The sequence below is a fragment of the Scyliorhinus torazame genome, chromosome 14 (genome assembly GCF_047496885.1).
Source record: "Scyliorhinus torazame isolate Kashiwa2021f chromosome 14, sScyTor2.1, whole genome shotgun sequence".
In the NCBI taxonomy this organism is placed as follows: Eukaryota; Metazoa; Chordata; class Chondrichthyes; order Carcharhiniformes; family Scyliorhinidae; genus Scyliorhinus; species Scyliorhinus torazame.
In genome coordinates, this window is record NC_092720.1 from 201,167,032 (window position 1) to 201,180,422 (window position 13,391).

General features: G+C 48.8%; 1 protein-coding gene across 1 annotated transcript in view; it reads right to left on the reverse strand.

Annotated features, from left to right (window-relative positions):
* Positions 1-10,532, reverse strand: part of LOC140390349 (vesicle-trafficking protein SEC22b-like) — a 30,514-nt gene extending 19,982 nt beyond the window's left edge. The window contains exon 1 of the mRNA XM_072475422.1: positions 10,341-10,532. Within this exon, the coding sequence (XP_072331523.1) occupies positions 10,341-10,415 (75 nt within the window). The 5' untranslated portion in view covers positions 10,416-10,532. The remainder of the gene's footprint in view (positions 1-10,340) is intronic.
* Positions 10,533-13,391: the final 2,859 nt, after the last annotated feature.

A 13,391-nucleotide genomic window follows, 5' to 3' on the forward strand; every position in this document is an offset into this window, starting at 1 on the left:
GTCTCAAATATATCAACGCTTGACTCAAAAGGGTAGTGGGAATCAGGAACGCTCTTCCCCCAAAAGACGATAGATGCTGGACGTTAACTGGAGTTTAAGATTTTGATTTTATTTGGTGAAGGATAACGGAGGGTGTGGTCCCAACGGAGGACGGGACAGGCGGGAAGGGCTGAATGAGCTTCTCTTTCACCTACATCCCAAGGCAAATATCTCATTTGAGTACTCTGCAGTCCAGTTATCAGAGAACCGATCTTTGTACCATCACAATGTCCGCCCATTCCTTACCAAGTGCTGACGTGGAGGTGTTGGGGGTGGGGTGGGTGATTGAGACAGCTTGTTGATATATTTAGCTGGAGACCCAATTTGGGAGCAAGGCACAGTCGTGGGACTGGAGCCTGGGTGAGCGACACATACTCTGAACCCGCTCTCTTTCTATTTACACGAATGGAGGATTCGCTAGTAGCAATATTTCCTGTTCAGCAGTTGGGTAAATAAAAACTGCAACATTTATTTATACATAAACGACAATGCAGAGGCTTGCTTCCACAACGGATATAGAAACCCGCGTTTGCTAGGGCGACCCCTCACCCTGGTCCCCGATTGGTTAACTGGGCCTGGAGACCCTCTCGGCAACGGTCGACAGTGGATTCTGCCCTACTTGCATCGTCGCTGAAGCAGCCTTGATCCTTTGGCGCTAACGCACATATCGAGGTGACCAAGATGCCATCCCAGATACTTAGTGGTGTGAGAAGATCGTCCCACAACAGCGGACAAACACCACATCCCTCCTTCTCAAAAGTTATTTTCTACGTCCACAATAATTAAGTTACTTAGTCCTCAATAATTAGAACTTTAAACACAGGCAATCAGCCTTCATAGAACATAGTGAAGAAGGAGGCCATTCGGCCCATCGAGTCAGCACCGACCCACTTCAGCCCTCACTTCCACCCTATCCCCGCAACCCAATAACCCCCTCCTAACATTTTTGGTCACTAAGGGCAATTTAGCATGGCCAATCCACCTAACCTGCACGTCTTTGGACTGTGGGAGGAAACCGGAGCACCCGGAGGAAACCCACGCAGACACGGGGAGAACGTGCAGACTCCGCACAGACAGTGACTCGGCGGGGAATCGAACCCGAGACCCTGGCGCTCTGAAGCCACAGTGCTAACCACTGTACTACCGTGCTGCCCATAGCTTCAGTCTTTCAGGTGGTTTCCGATTTCAAACACTTCCATCCACTTTGAATGGGCATCAAGAGGGAGCAAAAACACCGTGCCCGAGACTGGCCCCACATAATCTGCATGAACCCATACCCATGGCCGGCCCAGCCATTCTCAAGGATGCAGTGGGGCTGTCGCAGGCAACCCTTGTTGCAGCTGGCACCGTTCGCAGCGCTTCACCAGCCTCTCAATGTCGGCATCGATGCCAGGTCACCATTCTTGCACCTTCAGCTTAGACATACCCGGATGGGCATCGTGAAAATCGGCTTGGAGCAACTCCCTTCCTGGTACAGGGACACCTACTCTGGCTCCCCAAAGAAATGATGCCATCGTCTCTACTCAAACCATCCTTTTGTATCTGGTACCGTTTCAGTTCTTCAGAAGCTGGCTCAGTGGCCCAACCCTCTGCCTCACTTTGGACAACAGCAGATCCCTGCTGGTCCAATACTTGATTTGCTGTGCCAAAACTGGCAACATGTCCAAGAGACTCAACACAATTTCCTGCGGGACGGGACGGGACGGGACGGGACGGGACGAGGGGGGGGGGGGGGGGGGGGGGCGCCTCAGAGAGGGTCCTTGAGACATACCCTATCGGCCTTTCAGGTCCGCCGTCCATCTTGTGGGACAGTATTGTACCCACTCCGTATGTAGTGGCATCGCAGGTTCAGATTCCTTAGACAGGTCGAAATGCACCAATAAACTCAATGAATGTACCAATTGCTTTATTCGGTTAAAAAACTTCTCTCTGGAACGTCTTCCAGACCCAACACTGGTGCTTTTTTAGCTGCAGATGCAAAGGGCCAATAATGTTGACAGAAAGGGGCCATAGTAATTCACCATTCCCAAGAATGACTTGACCTCAGATGTGTTTGTGGGCCCTGGTGCCTCCTTTATTGCTCTGCCCTCGTCTTCCATGGGGTACAATCCTTGTTACCCCAGATAGGCAAGCTAAGTGGCTTGAAAAGTATATTTTTCCTTCTGGAGGTGCACTCCAGCCTCTTGAAATTTCTTTAGCACCTCCTCTAAGTTAACTAGGCTCTGATGATCCTGCTCTCAAAACACCATCCAGGTATACTATCGTGGCATAGCTTGAAATAGACTTTCCATTATTATCTGGAAAATAGCTCATCCCGACCACATGTGTGTGTTTATCTGAACATAACCTCGGGATGCCTTGTCTAACTCAAGATGCTGATACGCGTGGCTCATATCTAGCTCGAAATAAGACTGACCTCCAGCCAGCTTTGCGTAGAAGTCTCCAATCTTGGGGATTGGATATTTATCTAACTTGGCAGCCTGATTAACTGTTAATTCACAGTCTCCACAGATGAGGAAGGTCTTGTCAGGCTTTATCACAGCGACGATGGGTGCTGCCCACTCCGTGAATTGAACTGGCGGGATAATACCCAGTTCTTCCAATCTCTTCAACTCAGTGTCCAACATTTATCGCAAGGCGTTTGGTACAGATGTCGCCCCCAAAATAAAATGAGGGGTTGCCTCTGGATCTACATAGATCTCCGCCTGGAAGCCCTTTATTTTACCCAACTCGTCGCAACAAACATTCTCATAATTCTTCATTAACTCCGGCAGACCTTTTTCCCGTAATTGGAAGATTTCCATCCAGTTTAACTTGTTGACATAGCAAATCAAGGCCCAAAAGACTTGGCCCTTGGCCTGACAGTATTATTGGGAGCTGAGTGGACTACTGCTGATAGTTTACAGGTACTACGTATGGTTGTACACTTTATCTTGATGGCCTCTCCTGTATAAGTTATTAGTTTTGCTGCGGTACCCCTCAAGGTCATGGCTGGTGTAAAACCCGCCAAGGCCAGTTTTCCCTTTATTAAGATACAACACTTTGTCCCAGCCTGGGGACCGATGGAAATGCCAGACCAGATCAGAACTGAGGGTCTGAAACTACCAACATGCACATCCTATTGGGAGAGCCTCTACCTGCTAAACGGGGGAATTTGTATTCCAAGAAATACACGGGGGAGATCAATTGACGATCCAGTGTCCTTTGCGGCCATCATAACACCCGAACTCATTCCTGTAAATATCAAAACGGGTGTTCTCCTATCACCGTGACAGAGGCTCCGGTGTCAGCTTTCATCTTTAAGGGCCATACTGTTTACCAAAGGCATCAGAGCGATGGGAGTTACTTTGACCACTATCACGTTGAACAATGAGGGGACATTTCAATGCGTAGTACTGCACTCTTCCATATAATGCACTTGTGGTGTATCACTAAATCTGTTACTGTGTAGACTTGACTTACTTCCACATCGGTGCCTTAAGTGACCTCTCCCGTGGCAGACAAAACACTCAGTGGTTAGCACTGTTGCGTCACAGCTCCAGGGTCCCAGGTTCGATTCCCGGCTTGGGCCACTGTCTGTGCGGAGTCTGCACGTTCTCCCCGCGTCTGCGTGGGTTTCCTCCGGGTGCTCCGGTTTCCTCCCACAAGTCACGAAAGATGTGCTGTTAGGTAATTTGGAAATTCTGAATTCTCCCTCGGTGTGCCCGAACAGGGGCCGGAATGTGACGATAGGGGCTTTGCACAGTAACTTCATTGCAGTGTTAATGTCAGCCGGCTTGTGACAATAATAAAGATTATTATCATATTACCCCCACACCGATAACACTCTACTTCAATCCCAGGTAACTGGTTGGCTTGCTTTTTAACATTTTCTTGCTCGATGCGTGGCTTCATTTGCTTCTCTTTTTAAAATTACATCTTAATTATTGGCACGACTGCAACTTCCCACCCTAACAGGTGGACGGCGCCGTTTTGCACGCTCTGAAGCTCCTCTGCACCCTTCTCAGTGTTCCCCATCGCCAATGCCATCTCCAGCGCCTTCTTAAAATTTGTATCGGCCTCTGCTAACAGCTTTCTTTGGATGGCCTCCGTATTTACCCTGCTGACTAAACGGTCCCGCAGACGGAGAGTGGCTCCAAAGACTTTCAGCTCTGTCGTAACTTGGTTGTAAAAGTGTCAATAGTTTCCCCAGGGGCTCTCCCGGTTTATATATAGAATAATGGACACCTGGGAGTGAGTTACAGACTGGAAACTAATCGAGAGGTTCAGATGGTTTATATATAGAATAATGGATACCTGGGAGTGAGTTACAGACTGGAATCTAATCGGGGGATTCAGATGGTATATATATGGAATAATGGATACCTGGGAGTGAGTTACAGACTGGAATCTAATTGAGGGGTTCAGATGGTTTATATATAGAATAATGGATACCTGGGAGAGAGTTACAGACTGGAATCTAATCGGGGGATTCAGATGGTATATATATGGAATAATGGATACCTGGGAGTGAGTTACAGACTGGAATCTAATCGAGGGGTTCAGATGGTTTATATATCGAATAGTGGATACCTGGGAGTGAGTTACAGACTGGAATCTAATCGAGGGGTTCAGATGGTTTATATTTAGAATAATGGATACCTGGAAGTGAGTTACAGACTAGAATCTAATCGAGGGGTTCAGATGGTTTATGCATAAAATAATGGATACCTGGGAGTGAGTTACAGACTGGAATCTAATCGAGGGGTTCAGATGGTTTATATATAGAATAATGGATACCTGGGAGTGAGTTACAGACTGGAATCTAATCGAGGGGTTCAGATGGTTTATATTTAGAATAATAGATACCTGGAAGTGAGTTACAGACTAGAATCTAATCGAGGGGTTCAGATGGTTTATGCATAAAATAATGGATACCTGGGAGTGAGTTACAGACTGGAATCTAATAGAGGGGTTCAGATGGTTTATATATAGAATGGATACCTGGGAGTGAGTTAAAGACTGGAATCTAATCGAAGGGTTCAGATGGTTTATATATAGAATAATGGATACCTGGGAGTAAGTTACAGACTGGAATCTAATCGAGGGGTTCAGATGGTTTATATATAGAATAATGGATACCTGGGGGTGAGTTACGGAATGGAATCTAATCGAGGGGTTCAGATGGTTTATGCATAAAATAATGGATACCTGGGAGTGAGTTACAGACTGGAATCTAATCGAGGGGTTCAGATGGTTTATATATAGAATGGATACCTGGGAGTGAGTTACAGACTGGAATCTAATCGAGGGGTTCAGATGGTTTATAAATAGAATAATGGACACCTGGGAGTGAGTTACAGACTGGAATCTAATCGAGGGGTTCAGGTGGTTTATATATAGAATAATGGATACCTGGGAGTGAGTTACAGACTGGAATCTAATCGAGAGGTTCAGATGGTTTATATATAGAATAATGGACACCTGGGAGTGAGTTACAGACTGGAATCTAATCGAGGGGTTCAGATGGTTTATATATAGAATAATGGATACACGGGAATGAGTTACAGACTGGAATCTAATCGAGGGATTCAGATGGTTTATATATAGAATAATGGATACCTGGGAGTGAGTTACAGACTGGAATCTAATCGAGGGGATCAGATGGTTTATATATAGAATAATGGATACACGGGAATGAGTTACAGACTGGAATCTAATCGAGGGGTTCAGATTGTTCATATATAGATTAATGCATCCCTGGGAGTGAGTTACAGACTGGAATCTAATTGGGGGGTTCAGAAGGTTTATATATAGAATAATGGATACCTGGGAGTGAGTTACAGAGTGGAATCTAATCAAGGGGTTCAGGTGGTTTAAATATAGAACAATGCATCACTGGGAGTGAGTTACAGACTGGAATCTAATCGAGAATTCAGATGGTTTATATATAGAATAATGGATACCCGGGAGTGAGTTACAGACTGGAATCTAATCGAGGGGTTCAGATGGTTTATATATAGAATAATGGATACCTGGGAGTGAGTTACAGACTGGAATCTAGTCGAGGGGTTCAGATGGTTTATATATAGAATAATGGATACACGGGAATGAGTTACCGACTGGAATCTAATCGAGGGGTTCAGATGGTTCATATATAGATTAATGCATCCCTGGGAGTGAGTTACAGACTGGAATCTAATTGAGGGGTTCAGATGGTTTATATATAGAATAATGGATACCTGGGAGTGAGTTACAGACTGGAATCTAATCGAGGGGTTCAGATGGTTTATATATAGAATAATGGAAACCTGGGAGTGAGTTACAGAGTGGAATCTAATAAAGGGGTTCAGGTGGTTTAAATATAGAACAATGCATCCCTGGGAGTGAGTTACAGACTGGAATCTAATCGAGAATTCAGATGGTTTATATATAGAATAATGGATACCCGGGAGTGAGTTACAGACTGGAATCTAATCGAGGGGTTCAGATGGTTTATATATATAGAATAATGGATACCTGGGAGTGATTTACAGACTGGAATCTAATCGAGGGGTTCAGATGGTTTCTATATAGAATAATGGATACCCGGGTGTGAGTTACAGAATGGAATCTAATCGAGGGGTTCAGATGGTTTATATATAGAATAATGGATACCTGGGAGTGATTTACAGACTGGAATCTAATCGAGGGGTTCAGATTGTTCATATATAGATTAATGCATCCCTGGGAGTGAGTTACAGACTGGAATCTAATTGGGGGGTTCAGATGGTTTATATATAGAATAATGGATACCTGGGAGTGAGTTACAGAGTGGAATCTAATCGAGGGGTTCTGGTGGTTTAAATATAGAACAATGCATCCCTGGGAGTGAGTTACAGACTGGAATCTAATCGAGAATTCAGATGGTTTATATATAGAATAATGGATACCCGGGAGTGAGTTACAGACTGGAATCTAATCGAGGGGTTCAGATGGTTTATATATAGAATAATGGATACCTGGGAGTGAGTTACAGACTGGAATCTAGTCGAGGGGTTCAGATGGTTTATATATAGAATAATGGATACACGGGAATGAGTTACAGACTGGAATCTAATCGAGGGGTTTAGATGGTTCATATATAGATTAATGCATCCCTGGGAGTGAGTTACAGACTGGAATCTAATTGAGGGGTTCAGGTGGTTTATATATAGAATAATGGATACCTGGGAGTGAGTTACAGACTGGAATCTAATCGAGGGGTTCAGATGGTTTATATATAGAATAATGGATACCTGGGAGTGAGTTACAGAGTGGAATCTAATCGAGAATTCAGATGGTTTATATATAGAATAATGGATACCCGGGAGTGAGTTACAGACTGGAATCTAATCGAGGGGTTCAGATGGTTTATATATAGAATAATGGATACCTGGGAGTGAGTTACAGAGTGGAATCTAATCGAGAATTCAGATGGTTTATATATAGAATAATGGATACCCGGGAGTGAGTTACAGACTGGAATCTAATCGAGGGGTTCAGATGGTTTATATATAGAATAATGGGTATCCGGGAGTGAGTTACAGAGTGGAATCTAATCGAGGGGTTCAGATGGTTTATATATAGTATAATGGATACCTGGGGGTGAGTTACAGACTGGAATCTAATCGAAGGGTTCAGATAGTTTACCACAAGATAAGTCAGATATTATAAATTCCGGTGATGAAATTATAGCAATTGTCTGAACCTCGGACGTGATCACCACTTCTCACCCACCGTAATACCTGGTTGCTCGAGCAAAAGTCACGGGCCAATTTGACCAGAGCTTCACCCTGTATAATATCTGCTGGCAGCAAACGTCACAATTGGCAATAACAAGGAAAAATCTGACATCCTCCTTGAAAGATTAGCGGTCTCATTGCAAACGCTGCCAACTGTCAGCCAGTTCTGACAATGGCAATATCACCATAAATGATGCAAGCACGCACCCTGTGCTGTCACTGTTTTGGGTTGAGTCACCCAGTGCCTGTGAGGGCCAATGAGGGAGAAGGCGAGATTGGATCTCAACAGGTTTGATGCATTGTCATGCAGGTGAACCATAGATGCAACAGAAACAATTCCACACCACAAATATAGAGAACTTGCAACCTGCCTGATATGACTGGAGTTACAAAATCGTGGGTTGGAGTCCCCACTCCAGCATTTTGAGTACATAAACTTTGACCACCACTCCAGTGCAGTACTGAGGGGAGTGACTAACACTCCAGTGAGTAATTGAGGGGGGTGCCGCCCCATCTGAGGTGCCTGCCACCTGTCGGATGAGGCTGTCAAACCACAGGTCCAGTCAGCCTCCTCAGGAGGATGTGTAAGCTCCCATAACTACTTCAGAGTACAGTGTGGAAACTTACTTTTAGTAGCTGAGGTGTCCTGGAGCATAAGAGCAAGATGCAGCTGTAAAAAACATTAGGCCACAGCTGGAGTACTGTGTGCAGCTCTGGTACCCACACTATAGGAAGGATGTGATTGCACTAGAGAGGGTGCAGTGGAGAGTCACCAGGATGTTGCCTGGGCTGTAGAATTTCAGCTATGAAGAGATGCTGGTTAGGTTGGGGTTGTTTTCCTTAAAAGCAGAGAAGGCAACCTGATCCAGGTGTACAAAATTGAGGGACACAGATAGGGTGGATAGGAAGGAGCTTTTCCCCTTGGTAGAGGGGTCAATAACCATGGGCACAGATTAGGGGCTTTTCACAGTATCTTCATTGAAGTCTACTTGTGACAATAAGCGATTTTCATTTCATTAATGTAAGAGGCAGGGGATTTAGAGGGGCTTGATTTTTTTCACCAGAGGGTGGTGGGAATCTGGAATCACTGCCTGAAAGGGTGGGAGAGGCAGGAACCCTCACAACATTTAAGAAGCATTTAGATGAGCACTTGAAACGCCAGAGCTTAGAAGGCTATGGAGCAAGTGCTGGAAAATTGGATTAGAAGAGATAGATGCTTGATGGCCTGTGCAGCATGGGCCAAAGGGCCTCCTTTTGTGCTGTAAACACCACGAGTAGGTGCAGCACGGTGACAGAGCGGTCAGTTTCCCAGCACCCGGAACCCAGGTTCAATTCCAGCCTTGGGTGACTGTGCATTTGCACATTCTCACCGTGACTGCGCGGATTTCCTCCGGGTGCTCCGGTTTTCTCCCACAGTCCAAAGACGTGCAGATCAGCTAGGTTAGCCGTGCTAAATTTCCTCGTAGCTTCCAATAATGTGCAGTTTAGGTGGGGCTGCAGGGAAAGAATGGGCCTAGGCGAGGTGCTCTTTCAGATGGTCGGTGCAGATTCGATGGACCGAATGTGCACTGTGGTGATCCCATGACTCTTACAACGTCTCCCCTCGTGCTCCTGGTCGACACTGATCCTTCAAATCAACCCCGCCAAAAAAGGGAGGGGGGGGGGGGGGGGGGGGGGGGAGAAAGAGAGAAAATCCAAAACAAATGACAGTTATTATTTTTTTTAATTTAGAAGGGGCAAGGAAGGGGCAATTTAGCGTGGCCAATCCACCTACCCTGCACATCTTTGGGTTGTGGGGGGCGAAACCCACGCAGACACGGGGGAGAATGTGCAAACTCCACACGGACAGTGACCCAGAGCCGGGATCGAACCTGGGACCTCGGCGCCGTGAGGCAGCATGCACTCAAAACTGACCAGCTGGGCTAAGCCACTGCGCCACCGTGCTGCCCTCACGAAACAGTTATTTACGCACGCCTTGGGGTGCGGGGAGGGTGGGGTGGGGGGGGGGGGTCGTGGGAGCTCGCTGCCCAACAGGCCGCCGCGTCGTACCCCCCCGCCACACGACGGCGACCGCCCTTCAAACAACAAGACACAAAAAATGTACCTCCCTTCCCACAGGCCGGCAACCCAGCCGACAGCGCAGGTACGGGCAGCAGGGCATGATCCACCCAGGCGGGCAAGGGTGGCATGATTTTTGGCAAGACAACACCCCCCTCCTCCCCCCCCCCCCCCCCCCCCCCCGGACACTGAGGGGATAGGACGAAGGCGACGAATGGACACTTTTTGCATGCACTCAAAACTGACCAGCTGGAGAGGGCAAAATGGGAATGAGGTGGGGGGGGGGGGGGGGGGAGTTGGTATTTGCAGACTGCAGAAGACTGCAAGAAAACAGCAAAGGCCTGAAGTCATGACAAGATGTTGTTTTGTAACCTGAGAGCCCAGATGTGTGTGGGGTGTTGAGTAAAGCCTATTACTTCTCCTCCAGTGGCCCCCCCCAATAACACATCCAGTCTGAGCACAGGGGGGGCTGGCTCCCTCTCCCTCTCTGCTGCTTGTTACCTGCTCGTTCTCCTGCATGGAGGCTGCAAGGGGCAGCCCGTCCGCCACCCGGGCGATCATAGTCATCAGGATCATCCTGCCTGCCTCAGTCAGCCGGGGAGGGGTGCAGCGCTGCGCGGTGCGGTGCGGACTGGGGAGCAGCCCGGGGATCTGGCAGCGATCCCTCACTGACGTGGCTCATCCCCAGCGCTCCAGCGCCGCGTCAGCAGCGCCGGCCGCAGCTTGAGTGACAGGGCGGCCGCTTAAAGGGGCCTGACTCCAGAAAAATAAAGTCGGCTCAACTCACCTCCTCCCCCCCCCCCTTTAATTCAAGCCTCCCGCCCCCCCCCCCGTGGAGAAGAAGGTTTTGTTTCACACTTGTGGGAACATCCTGCACAATCACACAGTAGTTCCCCCCCCCTCCCTCTTTCGGAGGGTCGGCGCAGACTCGATGGGCCGAATGGCCTCCTTCTGCACCGCAGGGATTCTACGATTCGCCGCCTACCCCCGCCGCCATCGAAGGCACGCGTTTTTTGCATTTCCCACCCTCCCATCCCCGGTGAGGCCACCTGAAGACTGTACGCCGACACAGGGAGAACATTCGAACTCCGCACAGTGGCCAAAGCCGGGAATTGAACTGGGGCCCCTGGCACGGTGAAGCAACAGTTCGAACCACTGTGCTACGCATCACGCCCCATGAGAATCAAATATATCTCAATATGATCGCCTCTCATTCTTCTAAATTCCAATGATCAGAGGCCCAACTCACTCAACCTTTTCACCGAAGAAAATCCCTACATCACCAGGATCAACCGAGTGAACCTTCCCTGGTCTGCCTCCAATGCCAGTATATCTTTCCTCAGATAAGGGGACCAAAATTGTTCACAGTATTCCAGGTGTGGTCTAACTGGTGCCCTTGTACAGTTTTTGCAGGAATTCCTTATTTTTATACTCCATTCCCTTTAATTTCCTCCTGGCTGTGACCTCCCACCTCTGCTCATCCAAGCCCCTGGTGCCCACGTTCCAACTCGCACCGATTCCAAACTTGCCCCAGCACACCCAACGCTCCCCCCCCCCCCCCCTCCCCACCCCACACCTCCCCCCAGCCTTGCTGACCTACGCCGGCTCCAGTTCCAGAAATGCCTGGGTGGTAAACTTCTCATCCATGTTTTCAAATCCGTCTGCTTGCTCACCTACTCCAGTCCCTGTAATTCCCCAGCCCCACAAGCTCTCTGCACAAGATGGCGCTCCTGGAGCGTGGCGACCCTCTGCGAGCTCTCCCTAACAGATCTCCTTTTTACTTACCTTACATTCAAGTAGGACCCACCAGCCGATGCCAGTCAACAGCGTTAATCTGGGATATGAATGATGTGCCACCCTAACGGTCAACCGATCACCAATCACATTCCGTTTAGACACTGGTGCCTCTGCCAACCTTATTGCATGGTCAGCCGATTCGGCCATCCCGCTGTCAGATGGTCGATTACAACGGAAATGTCATCCCGGCCATGGGATCCTGCCAGCTCGAGCTTACACACAATGCATACACAGCCACACTGTCCTTTGAGATAGATGGATCATCGAAGGACTCCCTGCTAGGCACACAGGCGTGCAAGGTTCTCCACCTCGTTCAGCGGGTACACACTCTGTCTCCAGAAGACACGTCCGACTTCCCGGATGCAGACTTTAGGGCACAGCTCCACTCGCTCCTCGCCCACAACCAGGAGGCTTTCGAGGGCATGGGCACATTGCCCTACACTTACAGAATACGGCTCAAACTGGACGCCACCCCGGTCATTCACGCACCTCGTAGAGTCCCAGCACCACTCAAAGACCGCCTCAAGCAGCAGCTGCAGGATCTCCAGGACCAAGGAGTGCTTTCCCGGGTCACGGAGCCCACGCCATGGGTCAGCTCCATGGTGTGCGTAAAAAAGCCCTCTGGCGAACTCTGGATCTGCATCGACCTGAAAGACCTGAACAACAACATCATGAGGGAACACTACCCCATACCCAAACGGGAAGAGATCACGAGTGAAATGGCCCGGGCTAAAATTTTTACAAAGCTTGATGCCTCAAAGGGTTTTTGGCAGATTCAACTGGATCAGTCCAGCAGGAAGCTGTGTACCTTCAACACTCCCTTTGGCAGGTTCTGCTACAACAGAATGCCGTTTGGCATCATCTCGGCATCCGAGGTGTTTCACAGAATCATGGAACAGATGATGGAGGGCATCGAAGGGGTACGCGTCTATGTTGACGACGTTATCATCTGGTCCACCACACCACAGGAACACATCAGTCGTCTCCAGAGTGTCTTTGCTCGGATACGAGAACACGGCCTGCCCCTCAACCGAGCCAAGTGTTCTTTTGGCCAAACTGAACTAAAGTTTCTGGGGGACCACATATCCCGGTCAGGGGTGCATCCGGATGCAGACAAAGTGGCAGCCATCGCAGCCATGCCGCAGCCGGCAGACAAGAAGGCAGTGCTACGCTTTCTCGGGATGGTCAACTTCCTGGGGAAGTTCATTCCCAACCTTGCCTCGCACACAACGGCTCTTCGCCACCTAGTGAAGAAGACTACGGAGTTCCAGTGGCTGCCCGCACACCAGAAGGAATGGGAGGAGCTCAAGATCAAGCTCCCCACCGCCCCGGTATTGGCGTTCTTCGACACTTCTCGAGATACGAAGATCTCGACTAATGCCAGCCAGTCCGGCATTGGGGCGGTACTCCTGCAACGGGACGACACTGCATCATGGGCCCCGGTCGCCTATGCCTCGCGGGCCATGACCCCCACAGAACAGCGCTATGCGCAGATTGAGAAGGAGTGCCTGGGTTTATTAACCGGCATAAATAAGTTCCATGACTACATGTATGGTCTCCCTCAGTTCACCGTGGAAACCAACCATCGCCCCCTGGTCGGCATCATACAAAAGGACCTGAATGAGATGACCCCTCGCCTCCAGCGCATTCTGCTCAAGCTCCGAAGGTACGACTTCCAACTGGTCTACACCCCGGGAAAGGACCTCATCATCGCGGATGCCCTGTCCAGAGCAGTGAGCACACCCCCCGAATTAG